The sequence below is a fragment of the Dipodomys spectabilis genome, unplaced genomic scaffold (assembly GCF_019054845.1).
Source record: "Dipodomys spectabilis isolate Male_0828 unplaced genomic scaffold, ASM1905484v1 ptg000095l, whole genome shotgun sequence".
Lineage (NCBI taxonomy): Eukaryota > Metazoa > Chordata > Mammalia > Rodentia > Heteromyidae > Dipodomys > Dipodomys spectabilis.
Window position 1 is genome coordinate 41,386,748 of NW_024870772.1, and position 22,512 is coordinate 41,409,259.

At 35.9% G+C, this 22,512-nt stretch overlaps 1 protein-coding gene across 1 annotated transcript in view; it reads left to right on the forward strand.

Annotated features, from left to right (window-relative positions):
- Cog6 (component of oligomeric golgi complex 6) overlaps positions 1-22,512 on the forward strand; it is a 55,016-nt gene that overhangs the window by 31,402 nt on the left and 1,102 nt on the right. Inside the window, exons 14-18 of the mRNA XM_042685811.1 lie at positions 8,659-8,790; positions 9,116-9,283; positions 11,683-11,790; positions 13,254-13,307; positions 16,259-16,338. Of these exons, the coding sequence (XP_042541745.1) occupies positions 8,659-8,790; positions 9,116-9,283; positions 11,683-11,790; positions 13,254-13,307; positions 16,259-16,338 (542 nt within the window). The remainder of the gene's footprint in view (positions 1-8,658; positions 8,791-9,115; positions 9,284-11,682; positions 11,791-13,253; positions 13,308-16,258; positions 16,339-22,512) is intronic.

Here is a 22,512-nt window from a genome sequence, read left to right on the forward strand (position 1 = left end):
AAAAAAAAACAAAGGAAATATTTTGCAGTGAGAATGCTGTTAACATTTCAGATAAACATTAGTTTGGACTCTTAAATTTATCTCGGCCAGTGTTGCTGACTTAAAAGTTTCATTTTCACCTATTAGTTATTACTAGAACAGAGCAAAAGCAATCTAAGCACAGAACTAGGAAACTTAAAAACAGGAAAGTTTTCTTGGTTGCTTTGCATTTGGTTTTAGTTTTTGATTCAGAGGGAAAGAGGTCTTAGACTCTGTGGAACAGAAAATTTGAATACCTTGTATACCTTTTGCAGTTTTTTTATGGTGATCTTTTTATCATTTTCTTGTGGTAAACTTAGAGTACCTATACTCCAATAGGAGTACAAAGTACCTAGGATTCTCCATGGTGATCTCTGCCTACTTACAAGAGAGAGTCTTGTGTAGAGGATGATGTCTTTACTAGACCAAATGTTTTCAAATGTGAATTTTTTCTTCCTATCTGAACTTTGTCATTTGGGAATTATACATAGAATCATATGACTTTCATTAAACTCTTAAGCATTAAGAATTATTAGTGGTTGCTTTATTTATTAATTTTGGGTACCAAGTGAAGATAGATCTTAAAGCATACAATCCTTAAGTACACGGCTCACTGATATTTTATGTTTGAATATGCTCATTAACTATCACCCCTACCGAGATATAAATAGCACTCACACCTCAGATCTTCTTCAAGCTGGTTTCAGTCAGTACTTCCTCAGGCTAAATCACTGTTTGACTGTCTTCTGTTTTTCTTGTTATGTAACTTTATTTAACCAGACTCAGACCATGTGTACTTTAATTGGCTCTAATTTAACATTGTATCTGTGAGATTCATTAATCTTGAATGTTCAGTAGTTTTGTTTTTAATTTTATTAGTGTATATTAATTGCACAAAGGATTGTGATATCATTATAAATACATGATTGTGATCATATTCATTTTTTAACCATTGTATAATTCATTATAGTTTATTGACCCATTCTGTTATTGATTGTCATTTGGGTAGTATCCAGGTTTGGATATTGTAAATATAGCTGCTATGAATATTCCTGTACACACCGTTTGCTGAATACTGTTGTGTGTATCCTGATAAATGGCCTCTGTCTAGGTGATCTGATTGACCAACTCAGGTCCTTGATAGTTTTAGATGTTTTTTTACTTTTAGCCATTTTGAAAAGTATATGGCAATATGTCATTTGTTTGTAACTTGGATTTTTCTGGTAATACTAGGCTTAAACTCAGGCTTCCAGCTTGCAAGACAGGGACTCTTCCACTTGAGCCAGGCCTGGACTGGAGAATCCCTTTTTGTGTTAGCTGTTTTCCAAGTTAGGGTCTTGATTTGTACCTGGGACTGTGCTGCACTCTTCCTGTTGCACTTCCGCACAGTGCTTGTGATGATGTTTGCACCACTGCACCAGCAATTGGGCTTCCTCATAGCTGGGGTAACAGGAGGAGCCACGGAGCCCACAGCCATTGGTTATTGTCTGAGCTTGTCTTGAACTGTGGTCCTCCCATCTCCACATCTCAAGCAGATTATAGGTTAGAGCTAATGTAATAAGTAATTTTCATATTTTTATTAATGGTTATACTCTTTTATGAGGACTTAGTACGATATGTATGGATATAATCCCTTTATGGAATAGTTAGTATTCTGAACATTTTCTGCCATATTTCAGAGTGTCTTTTCACCCACTTAATGCTATATTTTGATAAATGAAAGTACTTCACTTTTAACTAGCCCTGTGTACTAATCTTTTATAGTTAATTCATTTTATGATCTGTTTTAAAAAATCTTTGCCTAACATAGGGTCATGAGGATATTCTTCCATTTTTTTTTTTCTAAAAACCTTGAGTATTTTAGCTTCCACAGTCAAGTGTTTGATCTATCTCAAAGTAATTTTTCACTATGGCATGAGGTAGAAGTTAAGATTGATGCTTTTCCCTATGGCTAATATACTTGGTCTAGTACCATTCATTGTAAAGGTCTTTTTTCCCATTGAATCTTTGCCATATATCACATGATCATGCATGTGAGTTTGCTTCCTAGATTTGTTTTTCTATCCTGGCACTAATCCTACAATCGCTTAATTGCTTCACAGCTTTGGTGTCTGTTATATGCAGATTCTTCAGTTTGTTTGTGTTGTTAGTTTTTTGTTTTTTGTTTGTTTTTTTTTTGTATAACATTGCATTGGCTATGTCCTCTGCAGTTCCATATGGATTTTAAAATCAGCTTGTCAAAAAAAATGCAGCCAGGCACCGGTGGCTCACACCTGTAATCCTAGCTACTCAGGAGGCTGAGATCTGGGGATTGTAGTTCAAATCAACCTGGGCAGGAAAGTCCATGAGACTTTATCTCCAATAAATCATCTGAAAACGGGACATAGCCTTGTGGCTCAAGGGGTAGAGCGCTAGCCTTGAGCTGAATAGCTGAGGGACAGCGCCCAGGCCCAGAGTTCAAGCCCATGACTGACCAAAAAAAAAAAAGTGCATATTAAATTTTGAGTGAAAATGTATTATATTTTTTTCTTTTTTTCTTTTTTTTTTGTCGGTCGTGGGGCTTGAACTCTGGGCATGGGCGCTGACCCTAAGATCTTCAGCTCAAGGCTAGCGCGCTACCACTTGAACCACAGCACCACTTCCGAAAATGTACTATATCTATAGATTAATTCATAGAAATTAATACCTTAATGGTAGTAAGTTTACATATGTATATGTTTTATGTCCATGGTTTTATGAACATGGTAAGTATTTTTCATTAAATATTTATGTAAAAACACAGAAAGATGAGTCATGGATAAAATCCCTGAAATAAGAAGTGTACAGTCTAGTTAAAATGAAGGCACTTTCCCAAATTACTTTAGCAATTTTGTTCTTTGGATTTAATTACAACAGTAACAACAAAAAGAGGATGTTTGAATATAATACATGTTTTGTTTCCATGTATTAACATTAATGTGTTTGCATTCATGACGCATATTTACAAGGCATATTTCTGTATGGCCATGTTTAGAACAAAGTTTACTATCCTGAACAGGTACTTACAAGTTCTAGCTGTAAATGCTATGTTAGTGTTAGATATGATCAGCCTCAGGGTACCACTCTACTTAGAATATCTGAGAGTTAGAGATCGGGATGAAAATAGAAGAAAGGGCCAAACGTGGGTCACTGTAAGAAATGGGGAAACTTCATTTGTAGGACAAATCTTCAAATTGTCTGCATTGTTTTTTATTTATCTGTAAAAAGTTTCTGTTACTAGCTCAAATCTGGGCCCAAGCAGCAGTGATAATGAATGCTATAGCTATTTCTTTCTCTCTCAGCCACACTGCTGTTGCTTACTGATTTCTAAGGAAGCAAATTGTGACTAAATTTAGATATTCTGCCTGCACAGCTTCAAGCGCATAGGAATTTTGGTATGATTATTGTAGTGTGTGAGGCTTATAAGACTTGCTTTGATGGTTCCTGTACTTGTTATGGATTCTCTAAGTCATAAAGTCCAATTAATTTTAGTGTTTGTGTTCCATAACCTTATATGCAGCTACAAAAAACAGTACGGGAACATAAACTGTGTAGGAAGAACTTCAAAAGAAATACACTTGTTTTTTACAAGTTTACCCATTAGAAATGAGTTTTCTAATCAGATGATATTAAAATGAAGTGAATTAGTTTCATTCCACCTGATATTTCTTCTCATCAGATTTTCTGTGTTTACTGTAGATTAAGCTTTGTTTATGTGATTACTTCCAATAATTACTAGTTTGCTTTAAAAAGTTTCTGGCCTATACCAGTGTAAAACTGCCTCATAGAATAGCACTTTGTTGAATGAAGTAAGTTAAGTAGAATTATGGCAAGATGGGAACTTTTGCTTTAAATTTTAATAGCTCTAAAAGACTTCAAAAAGTATACAAATAAAATTAACTTTCTCCCATTATTACCTAAGGTTTTTACTACTGCTCTCCAGTTTTGCTTCCAAAGGAAACTATATTTTATAAATTAGAGTAGAAATTTATATATTTACTGTATAAGAACTAAGCATGTAGTTGTATTAGAGTTCTATCCTCCCCCCCCCCACACCTGAAGATCTGTTAATTTTTTTTTTTTTTTTTTTTTTTTTTGTCGTGGGGCCTGAACTCTGGGCCTGGGCACTGTCCCTCAGCTAGCTCTTCATCTCAAGGCTAGCGCTCTACCACTTGAGTCACAGCGCCACTTCTGGCTTTTTCTGCTTATATGGTGCTGAGGAATAGAACCCAAGTTCTCATGCATGATCTGTTAAATTCTTGATGACTCCTTTTTTTTCTTCTTAAGAGAAGTGTTGGAAAATTAGAACACAAATGAACCTGCTTGCTTTGGTTTGTGTAGCTGCCTACTTCTAAATGCTGAGTTTAAGATTATGGTCAAATCTTACCAATGTATGCTTAGGAAAGAATTCCATTGAGTAGTTTTTTGTTAGTATCTTCTATTCAGTTTATATTACCTATGCATATGCATAAGTACATAGCCAAAACTTTTATATATAATTGCAAATTTTAAATTATTCATGCATTGATTTCTATGAAATGAAAAGTTGATTTTTCAAGCCACAAAAATTACCTCTGTCTTGTCACTCAAATTTTCTCTTATTTATAACTTGGCTGTAATTCATTAATTTTGAAGAGACAGGAATCACTGTTATTTTTCTGTAACTGATATTCATGTCCTAAATTCATGTACGTATCTTAATCACTTAGAAGAACATAAAGATGAAAGTAAAAACAACCAAAAGCCTTGCATATTAACCACCATAACCATCAATTTACTAACATTCTAAATATTTCATTAAAATATGAATGGATGGAATATTTTTATAATAATGGGATGACATTCTGAAATTTTTTAGTTCAAATTTATTTTAATATAATAGAAGAAAATGTAACAAAACTGTATGAATGGTGGTACTTAAAGTAATTATTTCTTGACTACAGAAAATGTTTTCCCTTCAATTTTGGCAGCTTTGGATTTATGTACTTTTATGTGCCATTGTTAGATGCACATATTTACAATTGCTATATACTTATCATGTGTTGACCCTTTTATCATTATAAAACTTCTTTTTTTGTTTCTAGTAATAAATTGTATTGTAAAAGTCTGTTTTGTCAGTATTAGACAAATTATTACTGTAGTTATTCCAGCTTTCTCTTGGTTATTGGCAAGTTACATTTTTTTAGCCTTTTTTAAATTAGTTGTACAAAGGAGTTACCATTTAACAAAGCAGTTCATGAATACAATCTTTTTTTTTTGTTGGTCATGGGGCTTGAACTGTGGGCCTGAGCACTGTCCCTCAGCTCTTCAGCTCAAGGCTAGCACTCTACCACTTGAGCTACAGCACCACTTCCGGTTTTCTAAGTGTTTATTGGAGATAAGAGTTTCACGGACTTTCCTGCCTGGGCTGGCTTTATTTTAATCAGTGTCAACCCTTTTCAGCATTCTCACCTATGCCTTTCTTACACATCCCTTCCCTCATCCTAGTTTTGTAGGATATACATTGGATTCTTGACAGCATTCTGCCTCTCTATTCCTCTTCATTTGCCCCTTGACCCCCCTCCCCACTTGTTTTGAATACGCGCCTCCTCGTATTTTATTTTGCTAAAGTTTGACTTTGCCTTCCTAAGACATTACACTAAGTTCTCCCTTGAACCTACCATATTTCAGTTAATATAATTGTATACACTTGCATGTACACACCCAGTGTATTTACTAACAAGTGTATATTAAATCTAGCTTCCACATATAAGGGGAAACATGCATCCTTTGTCTCTCTGAGCCTGATTTACTTCACCTAACATAACTTTTTCCATGTCTTTCCATTTCTTTACAAATGGTACAAAATCATTCTTTATAAGGAACAAGTTAAATTCCATTGGGTGTGTGTGTGTGTGTGTGTGTGTGTATATATATATATATATACTTATATATATACTTATATGTTTGCATATATATATATTTGTAGAGGCATTATTTTAATACTTTCCGCATGCTATATCTTTTTTATCCTTTTACTTTCAGCCTGTTTCTATATTTAAATCTAAACTGTATTTCCTCTCACTACATTGTATGTCCATCAGTGCATGTTTATAATCCTTGCTTCCTAGAGCTGTGTTTTCAATCAGATAAATAATTGGTCACAACAAAAGTTACTAATGCTATTTTAATAATTACCTCTTTGGAACCGTTACAGTTGTTCTTTATCCGTATTAACTGAGTGGCTACCTAGTGTCCAGTTCCTTTCTAGTAGTGTTTGTAGAGCACTGTAAACTTTTTGTTCTTGTTTATTGCTCACAGCTTAATTTCTCTTTCAGTGCTTAAACTACTCATACTAGATACAAAATTCTTAGTTGGCAGCTTGCTTCCTTAACTCTTGAATATGTGTTACTCAGCCTAATGAAAAATCAGTTGTTCATCTCAGTGGAAATCTATTTATCTCATGAATTCTTTTTGGTTGCTTTCAACATTCTCTGTTTTTGACAGTTTGATATTATTAGGTGTATATCATTGTGAATTTATCCCACATGCAATTTAAATAGTGAGCTTTACCAATATTTTTTCAAATATCCTTTCCACTCATTTTGGTCCTCTTTTTGTAATTCCCATTAGTGCTTAGGTTTTCAGACCTGTTTCATTTTTATTCATTTTCTCTCTGCTCCTCAGACTAGATCATCTCAACTATGACCTACCTTTAAAATCATTCATTATTAGCTGGGAGCTAGTGGTTCACACCTATAATCCTAGCTACTCAGGAGGTTGAGATCTGAGAATCATGGTTCAAAGCCAGTCTGGGCAGAACAGTCCCTGTGAGTCTCTTATCTTCAATAAACTAATTAAAAAAGCCAGAAGTGGTGCTGAGGTAGAGTGCTATCCTTGATCACAAAGAGGCTCAAAGAGAGCACCTAGGCTCTGAGTTCAAGCCCCAGGACTGCCAAAACAAAAAAACAACAACAAAAAACTTATGGATTATTTATCCTGCTGATTAAATTTACTGTAAATCCCTTGTAGTAAGATTTCTTTTGTTTTTTCTTCTTTTTTAAAAAAAGATTTTATCTTTTATTTGGCATTTCTGTTTCCATGCTGATATATACATATATAGATAACTATATCTATATCTATATCTATCTATCTATCTATCTGTCTATCTATCTATTTATCTCTCTATCTGGATTGTAAAGATACTGTACAGAGGGGTTACAATTACATGAGTAAGGTAATGAGTATACTTCCTACTGAGCATTGTTACCCCCTCCTTTGTTTTTCCCCTTCCTATCTCCCCAACTCCTCCCTCCCCCATCCAAAGTCGTAAAGTTGGTTCTCAACATAGTGTCTTATACATCTCATTGTTACAATGGGTCAACAACTTTCAAATTTTCACTCATTTTGGCTATTGATATTCTGTATTTGTAGAGACATTATTTTAATACTTTCCTTTTGTTCCTCAGTATGGTTCTTGAAACACATTTTAGGCTTTGTCTAGGAGGCCCAGTGTCTTGACCTATCAGGCAGAGTTGCTATTGGTCTTTTTCTGTCATGGCTCATATTTGATTTGTTCACATCTCATAATGTTTTGTTCTTGTTCTTAATAAAGTGAACAGCATTTCCACTTTGCCATTTTTACTGATTTCACTACATTTTATATGAGCAGCATTCTTTAAAAAAATCAATTTATTTAAAAAAATTATTGTGCTTTGCTTTTTACTAGACATAGATAGAGAGTTTACGCAGACTTCTAATTACCAAATACTGTTCAGTTTACAAAATTTCACTGTGAAAATGGTTTTAAAAATATAGTCAAAGCCTAACACTCTCATGCCTTTGGAATCCAATACATTTTGTGGGCCTTTTTTTCCCCCTGTTAAAAAGACATAAAATAATGGATAAAATAATAGAAATTTAAAAATAGAAAGTAGAGACACTTCTTAGCCTTAGTAGTTTTGGTGTAACAATTCCATGTAATCTTGACAGAATCCCTCTCAGTTGCTGAGGGGTTCAGTAACCTTCTTAAAGTCCTGTGACTACTAATTGGTAGATACAGAATTCAAACTTAGTGTAACTCCAGAGCTCCTTTTGTAATGATATCTACAGCATTTCTGTGTCATGCTGCAAAGTGTGGCTATGGACCTGCCTCCTGAGACTCCTGTCTCAATGAAAGACTCATTCTTAGACCCTCACCTGAACACAGTGATCCAGGATTCCGGAGGGTGGAGCCTGAGGTGGAGTTGGGAGCCTGGATTTGGGATACTGGTGATTTGTAGATTGCTGCCTTTAAATAACTAAATAAATGAATGACATGGGCTCAAAATGATAGTAAAGCAAAACCTCCAGGTCATTTCAAGTATATCAAATATAATTTACACTTCAAGTGAATAATAACTTGTCTTGTAAATTGTTGAGTGACAACTGTCACATTGGTCATGACTTAATCTAACTGAAGCTTGTTTCACTTTCCATGCTATTAGGTATATTTCACAACCAGCTATTGATAAGTTACAAAATTTTAACATGTTACCCAATACTATCTATTTTTTATATGAATTGTTTTGTCCTAAAGTGTCTTAATATACTTTAGAATTTAAATAAAAATACAAACAGTGGATAAACCATTGTCTACTTTAGGTTGAACTCCCTCCTCCTGATCTTGGACCAAGTTCTGCACTGAATCAGACGCTCACTTTGCTGCGTGAAGTTCTGGCGTCTCACGATTCTTCGGTCATACCTCTAGATGCTCGTCAAGCTGACTTTGTGCAGGTAGCTTGTAACTCAGTTTGGTCATGCTTTCTTTTGCTCCTTTATTGTACAGTCTGCTCAGATGCTGGCATTTATAACACATATTTTTGGACAACCCCTTTTCTTACTGATTTTCTTTTGATATTAAACCAATGTTCTTTATAAAGTATTAATTCAGTGATGCTCATTTTAAACTATATAGGCATTACATTATTTAATCTTTTTCTTATACTTTTGTAAGCTAGCTGCCTTCTAGCTTAGTAACTAGTAACTCTGAAGTGCCATGAACAGAAGATGGTGTCCCTGATTAGGAAATAAGGCATTATTTTCTACTTTTTATTTGCAGGTTTTATCATGTGTGTTGGATCCTCTTCTCCAGATGTGTACAGTGTCAGCCAGCAATTTGGGCACAGCTGACATGGCCACATTTATGGTCAATTCCCTGTACATGATGAAGACAACATTAGCTTTGTTTGAATTCACTGACAGACGTCTGGAAATGCTACAGTTTCAGGTAAATGTTGCTATATAATAACTTCACTGCGAGACAATCTATTTTTTCTTCATAGGTTAGCTCTAAGTTACTGACTTGAACTAAATTGAGTGACCTAATTGTCAATGAGTCTGTTCATATAATCTGATAGAAGGATGAACACACACACACACACACACACACACACACACACACACACATCATATTCACTATTTTGGCTTTTAGCTTTAGAGAAAGATGCCAGATATGAAATGATTAGGATGCTTGATTTAGACAATGAAGATCAGGAAGCTTTTTCTGATTAATTATAATATTTATTCAGTGCTGTATGTAGATTTCAGATTCTGAACTATGAATAATATGCTATGTTTTTGAACTATGAATAATATGCTGTGTTTTTGTTTTCAAGCTAGGTAGCTAGTGCAGAATGTGTTACACAGGGTAGATACATTTTTATTTGGAAATTGGTGTTAGGCAATTTTCCTTTCACTCAGTAAAATTTTTTTTTTTAATTTATTTTTTATTGTGAAAACACTGTACAGAGGGGTTACAATTACATGGGCAAGATAATGAGTACATTTCTTATCAAGCATTGTAGCCTCCTTCTTTGTTTCCCCTTCCCATCCCTTCCCAGCCTCCCTCTGTCCCCCCACTCAACCTCCCCCCACCCCCCACCAAAGTTGTAAAGTTCGTTTTCGACATGACAACTTGTACTTCTCATTGTTGCAACGAGTCCACCTGTATCCTTATTTAAACGACTTGTTTTTCCCCTTCCCTTCCACAAATTATATCGACATCAAATACAGTGAAAGCAGGGGTTATACTGTGGGGGAGGGACATACAAAGCAACAGAAATAATCTTATAAATGCGTTAGAAACAAATGCATGAAAGAAAAAAATCATTTAAATACATATCTAAGGGCTCATTTTCCTAACATCACCTTATCTGACCTTTTCTGCTTGACTCATACATATTACAAATAAGGGAAACCATGGGACCTATGTTTCTTTGGGCTTGGCTTACTTCACTTAATATAATTTAAATTTTATATAATTCTTTAAGCATCATTTTCCCATGTGTTATTTATATTTATATATATTCATTTAATATTCTGAAGTTCCTATCCATTGACTTTTTTTTGGGGGGGGGGGGGTCCGGTCGTGGGGCCTGAACTCTGGGCCTGGGTGCTGTCCCTCAGCTCTTCAGCTCAAGGCTAGAGCTCTACCACTTGAGCCATAGCGCCACTTCCGGCTTTTTTCTTTTTGTTTATGTGGTGCTGAGGAATCAAACCCAGGGTCTCAGGCATGCAAGGCAAGCGCTTTACCACTGAGCCACCTTCCCAGCCCTCCATTGACTTATTTTATTTCATGGATTCTCTTCTAATTTTCTTTAAACCCTTCTTCTACTTTGTTTCTTTGATACTTGTTCTGCATAATTTTTCTTCCATTTTTCTTTCAAACTACTAATTTTGCTTTTACCAGTAATGGTTCTCTCTTTATTTGTCTTGTTTCTCTGATTTCCAACGATGCCAATAGATAGGGAGTCTTAATTGTATTTTCTTAGGCATTTTCATTAAAAAAAAAAAAATGAAAGCTGGTTTCCTAGGAAAGTGGAGCTATTGGCATTGCTTATGCAAGGCAGGCATTCAGATATTGGCAGACTGCAGTTGACAGAGCTCTGTACCATTGGCGCACAGACTGGGAAACTGGGGCAACTTCCTGAGGAGGACTGGAAGGAAGACCTCCAGCCTTTCAGGGCTGACTGAAACTAAGGAGGAGGAGGCTACTTGTTCTATGGATGTGTTAACCATTTCGGGAGTTCCCATTGTTGACTTATGCTCCCACTAGCATTATATAGTTTCCTCCAAGACTATGAAGCCAGGGAGCATGACACACTCATATCCCAGCCAGATTTTAGGCCATTTCTGACCATAAAACTTGTCTAGGGTTCAGCTGGCCCTGCTTTATCCTTGGGAGGACTCTGGCTGCTTTCCTCTAGGCTTCTTCAAATGTCTGATCAGAGGTGGGGGCAGTTCATACAACAAGATGCACCAACAGGAGGATGGGATGTCAGGCCCCTCAAGCTTCCCACTGGCCACTTGCAGCCCATTGTTTTTGTTGTTTCTGTTTGTGTTCTGCTTTTAAGTAGAGGCACAATCTCTTTTCTTTGGCCAGTCACTAGTCCTGTAGTTCTCCTTGATTGTGATTTTTTTTTCAATAAGACTTTGTCCTCCTTTCGCAGGAGGACCTCCTCTGTTGGGGATGAAAGCCTTTGTGCAGAAGCCTCCTGTGCCCTACGATCTGAGCCACTCTAAGGAACAATCTACGATTAGGAGCCCAGCCTTCAGGGTGGGCTGCTGCCCTCATTATGTTCTTTATTCTTCTTTTAAATGTTTTCTTTCTGCTGTGTTTTATTTTAGATTGAAGCACATTTGGACACACTTATAAACGAGCAAGCCTCTTATGTTTTAACTAGAGCAGGCTTGAGTTATATCTACAATACTGTACAGCAACATAAACCTGAACAGGTGAGTACATACATAATTTGAGATCTATGCCAGCTAGAGCATGGCTAGAGCTGGACTCTAAGTTTGAATCTTGACTCAGCCACTTACTTCTTGAGAAAGTGACTTAACCCTCTGAGTCTGTCTTCTCATCCCCAGATTGGGGCTAATATCTTTGTCATAGGGTTGTTCTAAACATAAAGTGAGATGATACACATGCAGTTTTTAGATGACTGAGATATAGCAGAGTACCCCCAAATACAAAGACTTTTGTCTGAAAAAAATGAAATATATAAATTAGTATCAGAAAATGTGAAAAGGAGGTTCATACTGGTATTTTAAAAAATAGTTGTCTATTTTTAATTGTATATCTTTTGTATGAGTTAAAAAAAACTATATTTTGTACTTAACCAGATATATTTTCATCCTAAGTGGGGAATCCTTTGTTTAAAAAAAATAAAGTTTTTTAAATTGAAAAAAAAATAGTTGTCATTTTTAGCTAACCGATGAATAGATTCTGCCAAATGTGGTGGTACATGCCTATAATCCCAGTAGTTCGAAGGCAGGTGCTAGGAAGATTCTGAGCTTAAGAGCAGACTAAGTTGTATAGTCAGCTCTGGGCCAGCCTGGAATACATACCCTGCTAAAAGAATGAAAGAGAGAAAGAGGGGGAAGGGTGACAAGGAAGGAAGGAGGAAGGGGAGGAATTGTAACCATTAAATCATTAAAAGAAACATACTAGTTTTTGTGCCCAACATATGCTGTAGTTAAACTATTAGGCCACAATCTTTCTTTTTTTTTTTTTTTTTTGTGTCCTGAGGGTTGAACTTGGGGCCTGGGCACTTTAGCCTTTTCATTCAAAGCTAGCACTCTACCACCTGACCCACACAGCTCCACTTCCAACTTTTTGCTGGTTAATTGGAGAAAAGAGTTTTGCAGACTTTCCTGCCCAGGCTGGCTTTGAACCGTATGATCCTCAGATCTCAGCCTTTTAAGTATGTAGGATTATAGGCATGAGCCAACAGCACCTAGCTTCAGGACACTTCCTTTAATAGCAAATAAGTCTTTCAAATGACAGGCTAAAAACACTTAAATATATTTCTCAAAATCCACAGTTTTTTAAATTATTTTCTTTTGCTAAAGTAAACAATTTTACACCAATAGGAACCAATTCTGTTACTATTTGTATTTTCCAGTTATCAAAATAAAGCTCTCCATCTTCCATGTGTCACTGGCATCTACCAGATGCTGCATTGCCTTCTTTTTCTGGCTCATGAGAAAATCTGAAGCATCATTGTACTTTCACTGTTAATAGATCTACTGTACTTCTTCTCGAGATTATAGTAGCTGTTCTTGAAGGTGGCACTTGAATTCTTCAGAAATTACTGAAATATGAGTTGTCCAAATCCAGACAACTCCTGTTACTTAAGTGAATGAGAACGTGTGTCCCCATATTTACATCTTGTTTTTCTTTTTCTTTTTAATAGGGCCCTTTAGCTAATTTACCTAGCTTAGATTCTGGTGCATTGAAGGCTGCAATGGTAAGTACATAAATTTAAGAAGAAAAAATTTTAACTTATATTTCCTTTTTTTTCTTATTTTTTCACAGGTGATCATTTTTATCACCTTGATACACTGTGTTCACAGTGAGTTCAGAAATAATAAGCATGTATTCCTTCTACTAGTCAAGTCTGACCAAGACAAACTACTGTAGCCTGGTAGCTTCTCTCTTGCTCTTCGGGATGCCTTCATTTAGGATTCCTAACCTAACAGGAACAGGAGGTGCTGATGAGGAAGTTAGGTGATACGTCACAGATTTACTCCTGTCTTGATCCCTAGTCTACAGTTCTGGCTTCTTTCTGAGATGATAGCAGAAATTGGATTTCTGTCTTAATGCAGATATCATTCTTGAGCACAAGAGCTCTCTTGTTGCCTGTTTTTCATGTGAAGACCTTCGTTCTGCATGAGCACCACTTTTTGTATGTTTCCATGTCTTAAGTACATACTTTGCAAATACATGCTATGTTTATGTGTATATATATACATACATACATACACTGATCTACTGTATGACATTTAAGTTATGTATATCTTTTGAGAAATATATATGAGTATTTTGATCATATTTCCCTTTGATAATACAACCATCGGTAATAGTAATAAAAACAATGATCAACAATAGCCATTAACTTTTACTGAGTATGCAATCAGTGTTCCTGCTTTAGCACTTATCCTCATGATAATGCCATTCGCTCCTGGAAGTAGACCTCTAGCATCTGTAAGCTTAATGTGCTCTGCTGCACGTCCTAAGTATTTAAAAAGCTCACCACAAAAATAGTATGACTTTCATAAGTAGTTCTTGAAGACCTTTTTTTCCCCCAATACCAGGGCTTGGCCATACCTCATCTTCCAGAACAAAAAATAACTGCAAGTAAAGGGAGAAGCTTAGAATTTACCTGTCGTGCAAAGAAGGCAAAATGATCTATACTGATATAGTGGAATGTACAGCACTCACTGGGACGCATAGGGATACAGTACAAAAGATGCTGTGTATAAAAGTGATGATCATAATTTCCATGTTTTAAACAAATACTATACCAGCAAAAACTATAGAACTGCAAGAAAAATCTGAGGTTAAAAAATAAGCTGGGTACCAGTTGCTCACACTTGTAGTCCTAGTTACCCAGGAGGCTGAGGATCCATGAGGATCATGGTTCATAACCAACCTGGGCAGGAAAATCTGTTAAGACTCTTATTTCCTATTAACCAGCAAACTGCCAGAAGTGGAGCTGTAGCTCAGGTGCTGGAACATCAGCTTTGAGCTAAGGACAGCACCCAGGCCCTGAATACCTAGTACCACCACAAAGGAAATTTAAGTAAATTAAATAAAGTTAAAAAATTAAATTAGAAATAAAAGAAATGAAAACAAATGACATTTAGATTCATTAAGAAAAAAACTTAAGCTTCCTAAAAAGTTACATGTAAACTTAACAGGATATCCAGTAAATTCATGTCAAGGTAAAAAAACCCAAACCAAACCAAAACAAAAAACTCAAAGACAAAGAGATATGTCTCTTTTTTTTTTTTTTTGCCTGTCAAGGGCTTGAACTCGGGGCCTGGGCACTGTCTCTGAGCCTCTTTGGCTCAAGGCTAGTGCTCTACCACTTGAGCCACAGCTTCACTTAAGGCTTTTTTCTGTTTATGTGGTACTGAGGAATCAAACATGGGGCTTCAAGCATGCTAGGCAAGCACTCTACCACTATGCCACATTCCCAGCCCAAGAGATAGGGTTTTGCAAAAATTAATAAAATTACTTATTTCTCTTTAAGTGTCTCTTACCTCTATTTTTCCTTCTCTCCTAACATAGTCCAAAATAAAATCAATAGTGAAATTCTTATGTGCCTTGCCTTAATTTTAAAAATAATTAAGTTGACAGGCAAGACAGGCCACGATTGTAATCTGAGCCCTGGAAATGCAGAGGCAGGAAGATCATGAGTTCAAGGCCAGCTCGGGCAGCAAAACAAGGTCTTGTCCTAAATAAATAAATAAACATGCATGTAATTAAATAGAACTAAGTTGAACATGCCATATCTCTAAAGCAACAAAGACTCTGTTGTGTGGTTTTTTTTAAAATGTATTTCATGGTTTTCTATACAATTGTTCCTGTGGGATATTTGAAAGATGCTTCAGGATACCCACAAGTAGTCTGCTTCTCCAGAGCCAGATCTGCTTCCAGGGGTTCCTCACCTAAACAGTAGTAAGAACATTTGTCCAGTTCCCATTTAATAACCAGATGTCTCCTAAGAACTGTGATGGAAACAGACATGATCTAGTAAGGGATAAAGCTACTATACAACAAAACAAATGGGCAAAGACCACATATGTGTATTGTAATAATGTAAGCTAGTCTAAACACATCTAGCATGCTGAAGCCATCCCCTTTCTTCCATCAGTAACCAGGTCCTGGTAATTATTACACATCAGTTTTTAAATTCCAACCTTCCCTCCAGCTCAACTGGTGTCTAAAATGCTGCAGTTACTACCCAGGCAGCCGCCTTGGCATTTAGGATTTTTTTGGTGGTTGTTGTTCAACTCAAGACTAGCGCTCTACCACTTGGGCCACAGTGCCAGCTCCTGTTTTCTGGTGGTTAATTGGGGATAAGGGCCTCATGGGCTTTCCTGCCCAAGCTGGCTTTGAATGGTGAGTCTCACATCTCTGGCTCCTGAATAGTTAGGATTACAGACATGAGCCACTGGCATGTCTATTTAAAAAATCCTTGGATTTGTAAAAGCATTGTTTATATTGACTGTATTTAAAAGTTGGCAGTGTTAGGGAGTCCTAGAATATTTTAGAAATACCCATATGAATAGCAACTAGTTAATTGAGATGTATCATTTTTCCTAAGATTTAACCATTAAAAGAAATAGTTGTGTTGAGTTATTTGTTAGCAAAATATACAGTCTTACCTTTCTCTTTCTCTTTCTCTTTTAGGTTCAGTTTGATCGTTACCTTTCAGCCCCCGACAACCTCTTAATGCCACAGCTGAATTTTCTCCTAAGTGCCACAGTAAAGTGAGTGTTTTGCTACTAATTAGTTGAGGAAGAAAGATTCACTTTCTTTTCTTTTTGGTCATTACTAGAGCTTGACCTCAAAGCCTTATGCCTTTACTTGGCTTTTCTTACTCATAGATGCTGCTCTACAACTTGAGCCATGCATCTAGTCTAGCCTTTTGCTAGTTAATCTGAGATGGAGTTTCAACACATTTTTCTGCCCTGGCAGGCTGCAAACCATGATCCTCTGGATCTCAGCCTCCTGAGTAGCTACGATTATAGAAATGAGCCACCAGTACTCTGCCTGATCCACATAATTGTAAATATCAAGTATTTTTCCTGGAAAAAAATATTTTCAAGACCAGTAGTATTGTCTTTGAAGAGCTATGATTTTCAACCATTTTTCCTGCCTCGGCTCCTCAGTGGATTGACCAAGCTAGATTCTTTTGGACCTCCCAGGTTTTCTGTAGAAAGTTATAAAATTGTTTGATATTATATATGCCATCCTAGATTACAGATGAGGATAACATTCTAGTAAACTCATCTCAAGCTTAACATGTAAGCCAGAAATGCATTTACTGAGCCAGAACTACCGAACATCATAGCTGGACAGCCCAGCACACTGGATGTCATTTGCTTCCTCTCCTGATTCCATGGCTAATTAGGAAGATTGAACAATCAAACCAATTTCCAACAATTAGAAGCAGAACCAAGATTTGAACCTACTGTTTTCTGGTTCCATTGCCTATTCTCTTCCAATACTGACTGGACTGTGTTCTTGTTAAATTTTCTATGTTGCCGATAAGTTTTCTAGTATTTTTAAAGAGTCCCTAAAAGATAATGTGCCTGTATAAAAGATTACAAGGTGAGATGTGTCCTCAATCTCAGGTAAAACATGCTATACTTGCACTTTGAGATACAGAAAGTGAACCTGAAATGAACAGTTGACTCGACCCATTGTGATATTTTTGCTGTATTTTTATGTATTCATAATCATATTATTTTGTCTTAATTTCATCCTTAACTCTTTAGCACCCCCACTCCTGTGGTACATTGACTGCAGTAACTGTGGTGCCATAATAAAGCTCATTCTTAGTGATCACAGAACCTGAATGCTGAAATCAGCTATTTTTAGACATGTTAGGTTTATGGTAATGAAGAAACTTGTATCATGTTGTTATGGCAACCCAAATCCTAAAGTACTGATTAATGACAAGCTCTCCAATTCTAGAAGTAAGTAGTTCCTAGCTCAAGTCAATGCTTTAAATAATTATGTAAAATCTAGTCAAATTTTATGAACCTATTTTAAAATTAGAATCATTTTGCCATGTGGTTCTATTATCGGTCTTCCTTAAGAATCTTGAAATACGTTTTTACGAGGCTATGACAATACTACCATTTGTAAGTGGACAAATTGAATTTCTTACTCCATGGAATTTTGGTGCAGAAGTGACTTGCAGATGCTGCTGCTCTGAAATTTTGGAGCTGATTTCCTCTTCCCTCAGTTCTTCCTTTCTAGTAACAGTAAATTAACCACATGCTTTTTTTATTTGCTATTAGATGCTACACTGGTATAATGGATGCTTTCTAGGTGTATATGTTGAAAAGTTTCTGATATTGGAAATAAGGTAAATGAGGTCTGGAAAATACCTCCCTGTTTGGTGTTACATTGAGTGATTGTGAACAGGTCAGGCAGGCATGCTATATTGAGATAGCACTTCTGTTAGATTCCTTTTACTTTTGATTGAAAGTCCTAAATTTTGTCCACATATTGATTTGTTGATTCAGCCCAATAAGAAGGATAGCCCTTATAGCTATGAGCAATTCCTTAAAAGGTCTTCACCCTGTTAGTATTTTCCTTACTAATGAGGTATTCATTTTTTACATGTGTTCATTCTTAATCTGTATAAGAGTCGTGATTTTTATTTTTTGAAAATTATACTTGTATTTGCATAAATTATTAAACTGCCAGTGGGGCAGAATTTAATAAATTAATCCCAAGAAGGTTTCCTGGTAACAAAGACACCTGAGAAGCTAATATAGATGATCATAGCTTATATCAAAATAACGTATTTCCCCCATCCCCTTTTTGTCTATTCTTTTGTGTTCTAAAAAGCAGAACTACAGAAATAATTCTTCACCCATCAGCTCTGGCCTTAGCTAAGGTTGATCAGATAAAGGCTGAATGCCACCATATACTCCAGAAAGGGGAAGTAATTTTAATGCAGTGCTCAGTGGATATGTTTCCAAGCTTCCAGAAGCATTGTGACCAGATAGAGATTATTTATTGTCATCATGGATTTAGTTTACATGGTAATTATTACTAGAAATAAGAGATATTAAAATGAAAATACAAAATGAAATAGATAATAACAGGTTCAGCATTATAGAAGCATTCATTTTTTATATACAAAGAGTTTACATGCTTATTATAAATAATTATTAAGGGAATCTAAATCCCTAAAGTAACATGTACGTACATGCCTGTGTGTATGTGCGCACATGTGTAAATACAATTTTTTTAAGTGAGAGTTCATTAAATTGCTTGCTTCAATTGGGTAGTATAATAATTTTAAAGCTGAAAGCTGTAGGTGAGGTTTTTTGTTCTGGTACTGTGGCTTGAACTCAGGGCTTAGGCATTGTACCTGAGCTTCTGTGCTGAGTATTAGCACTTGAACCACAGCTCTACTTCTGGCTTTTGCTAGTTAATCGAGACAAGAGTCATGGGCTTTCCTGCTTAGGCTAAATTTGAACCATGGTCCTCATATCTCAGCCTCCTAGGTAACTAGGATTACAGGAATAATCCACTAGCACCCAGCTTCAGTGCTTTCTTAAACTGGGGAACAGATTGAAACAAATGCTATTAGGCATCGACATTTAAAATAAAGTTAAAAAGTTTCATTGGGGTGTATTGGTTTGGTTTAATTATCTGTGTTTAAGCAGTATTGCTTTTTTCTAGTTTCCCCTATTTTAGACTTATAATGGTTTCTCAGCTGCATTGTGAGTTAGAGACATTTATAAGCTAATTTAGCCTAGAAACAGAAATATCCCTGAGTTACAACAACACTTCAGTAAATTTAATTTGCTTGTTAGGCCTTGAGAACAATATAACTTACTACTTCAGAATTTTGAATAATTTATTCTGCATTTATCAATTACTCTGTACTTTAAAAAATTATCTTTACTATTCTTTATTGTATCTTATTATGATGTTGACCTTCTTGGAAGAAGTAATAACCTATTTCTGTGTACTTCTATTATATACATTGTGTCCAGACTGACCATAGATTATTATATAAAGATGAAGTGTGAGTAATGAATGCTTTGTACACCCCCAAAATCTGTATTGTTTAGTGTAAAGAACCCAATGCTACTTCTAAAATCCACCATCTGACTTGTTACAAAATCATTATCAATCTGTCTAGCCAATTTTCAGAATACTACCTACTAGTATTTTTGAGCTGTTTCCTTTTTGAAAAATAGTTTGGCATCATTTTGTTGCATTCATTGTGAAACTCCATTAATTAAAAGAAAGATCACCAATCAAAGGGCAAAGTGCCATCTTGCTAAGTAAATTTCCAAACCAGTTTCTAGTATCATCTCTTCCTGCATAAAGGAGATAATACTAGCCCAGTTTGCTCAGAGCATGTACTAAGCATATCTCTCTATTCTGATTTTGGGAGCTTTAGCACTCTTTGAAAATGGCAAGTTACTTTGTCTTATCAAGGGGTTTAGATACTGAACTAAGATTTTGAAGTGGATTTCCCTCCACATCTTACTCAACTACTTAGATTCTTTTCTTGGCCACAAACTTACATTTCCTTAGATCATCCTACATATGTATTGCATTGGCTATTATTAAAAGCAAAACAACACACACATACGCTCCCATATTCCCATACTCCCATTTACCTCCTTATTAGTGATTAATGTGAGCAGGTATATTAAGAAGCATTTTGTGACCTAGCCTGTGTCTCTGTCCAACAATGTTGTCAGAAGAGAAAAAAGTAACTGCTGTTGCATTTCCAGACACACTGGAAATGTTACACATATTTTTATGTGATTTAAAATAAGCAGCCAGAAAAGAGAGAAAAGAATTGAAATAGGGTAGACTTCATTGAAGTCTTGCACAGAGAGGTCAAGGTGGGCTCAGCAATTTATGTGTTTTAGGTGTTTATGCAACCTGAGCTTAAAGTAAGAAGCCCAACATTTCAAGACAGAGACAAGCTTTTATCACATTATGTGAACCCTAAATTCCAAGAACTACCAAGTTTATCTGCTATTCACAGGAATGTGAATTCTTAGTACAAGAGTGTGTGTATGTACATACGTACATACATGCATATATGTATGTATATCTGTATATACATATATATATATATATACTGCTTTTTACTGGTTACTTTAGAGATGAAGTCTCAATGAATTTTTCTACTCTACCTTTGAACTTTGATTCTTCTAAATAGCTAGTATTGCAAATGTGGCCTGGCTACAGATGTGTTTTTATATATCTCCTATGCTTTTGATTTGATGTAAAATTTTGTTAAATATATACATTAAATATACTTATATATGTAAATATATTTGTGTATATATATACAGATAAAATGAGATCCATTTCAATATAAATGTTTATATAAATCACCCACATAGTTTATAGGAAAACAACCTAAAGAATATATTCTCTTCTTGGTGACTTCATTGCATTGACTTGTATGATGACTTGTATGACAACAATGAACAATTGTTATTGCCTCTGTACTATTATGCTGGTCTGCTCAGCCAGTCACTACATGACACAAGAGCTCAACCTGAAATAGCCAATAACTCAGGACTTAAAGAAGAACAAGCCAGCCAATGGGCCCAGAATAGGACTCCTTAAATTTATAAAAGCCTCTTGGTCTACTTCAAGCTTTCAGTGAACACTCCAAATATACTATTTTGAGGGGCACATGAAAGTGAGCAATATCAAATTATATAAAGTCTTATGGGATAGCTAAGAATTAAACTTTATATCTTTATTAAATTATAAATACTTATGAAAGTACATTTTGATTCTTCAAGTTAGGTTCTATTTCACTTGTTACATGCATTTGATGCAGAACTACCTCTTCCCTCAACACAGAAAAATTGGAGTGTGAGTCTAAGGAAATGTACAAGCTTTAATGTAGATAAGGAGTGGCAAATGGTATAAGAGAGGGACAGAAAAAGTATTGTGGACCTTCCAAAAAGGAGTATTTATCTATTTTAAGACCAGAGGTTTCATAGATGCAAAAGTACATCTTTGCAGAACGTTAAAGTGTGTTGAAAGTGGCAAGGGTTTTAAGTTGGCAAATGGAGGATTGACAGCAAAGATGCTGGTCTTATTAAGCACAGAGCCAAGAGGAAGAATGAGCTACTTTGGACTGGAGTGGCTGCACCAATGCAGAGTATCAGAGGAAGGAGTTCTGACTTCCACTGAAGTTTATCGAAGAGCCCAAGTAACGGCAAGACATAGTTACTATTCTGCTTCAGAAGGCTTATCTAACAGCAGTGCTTATCATGGATGTAGAAATAGCTGGGGAAGAGGAAGACTGAATGAAAATTTTCTTATGTCCTCTGGATGGACAATAGTCATTAGACCCCTGACTGAGGTGGTAAGATTTGGTTATGCATGCCCTTTGCAGAAATAGGAAACACTCTGAGGAAAGTAAGCTCAAGACAAAAGCTTAAAAGACACATTCTTAATTTAGCTATTGTCGGAATCAGAAAGTGAATGTCAGCGTTCTCAGAACTCAATGTAGTGATACGTGAATAGTACAAGTGTCTGGGGAATGGCAGGAAGTAAGTACCATGGCAACATAGTGAGAATTGTTGCAGATTTAATGAGCCCAGTATTTTTCTAGCTGGATAGTTTTAAAGCATTTGCTACACTACATTATTCTTTTTCATGTGTGTTTTTTGTAGAGATGTATATTTATGAGAATACTGCAATCTGTTCTATCACAAGACTCATATTTTAGCCCAGTACCAGGGAGAGATTAAAAGAAATCTAGGAAATGTAGTGGTTATCCTAGGCGCTTACTAGGGTTTGAATTGTAAATACCCCCTAAGACACAAATGACTGGGTTGCCAGCCTGTGGTTTTATCTGGAGATGTGGAACTGTTAGGAGGTTGGGCCAAGCATGAAAAAGCTAAGAAAGCTAAGTCATTGGG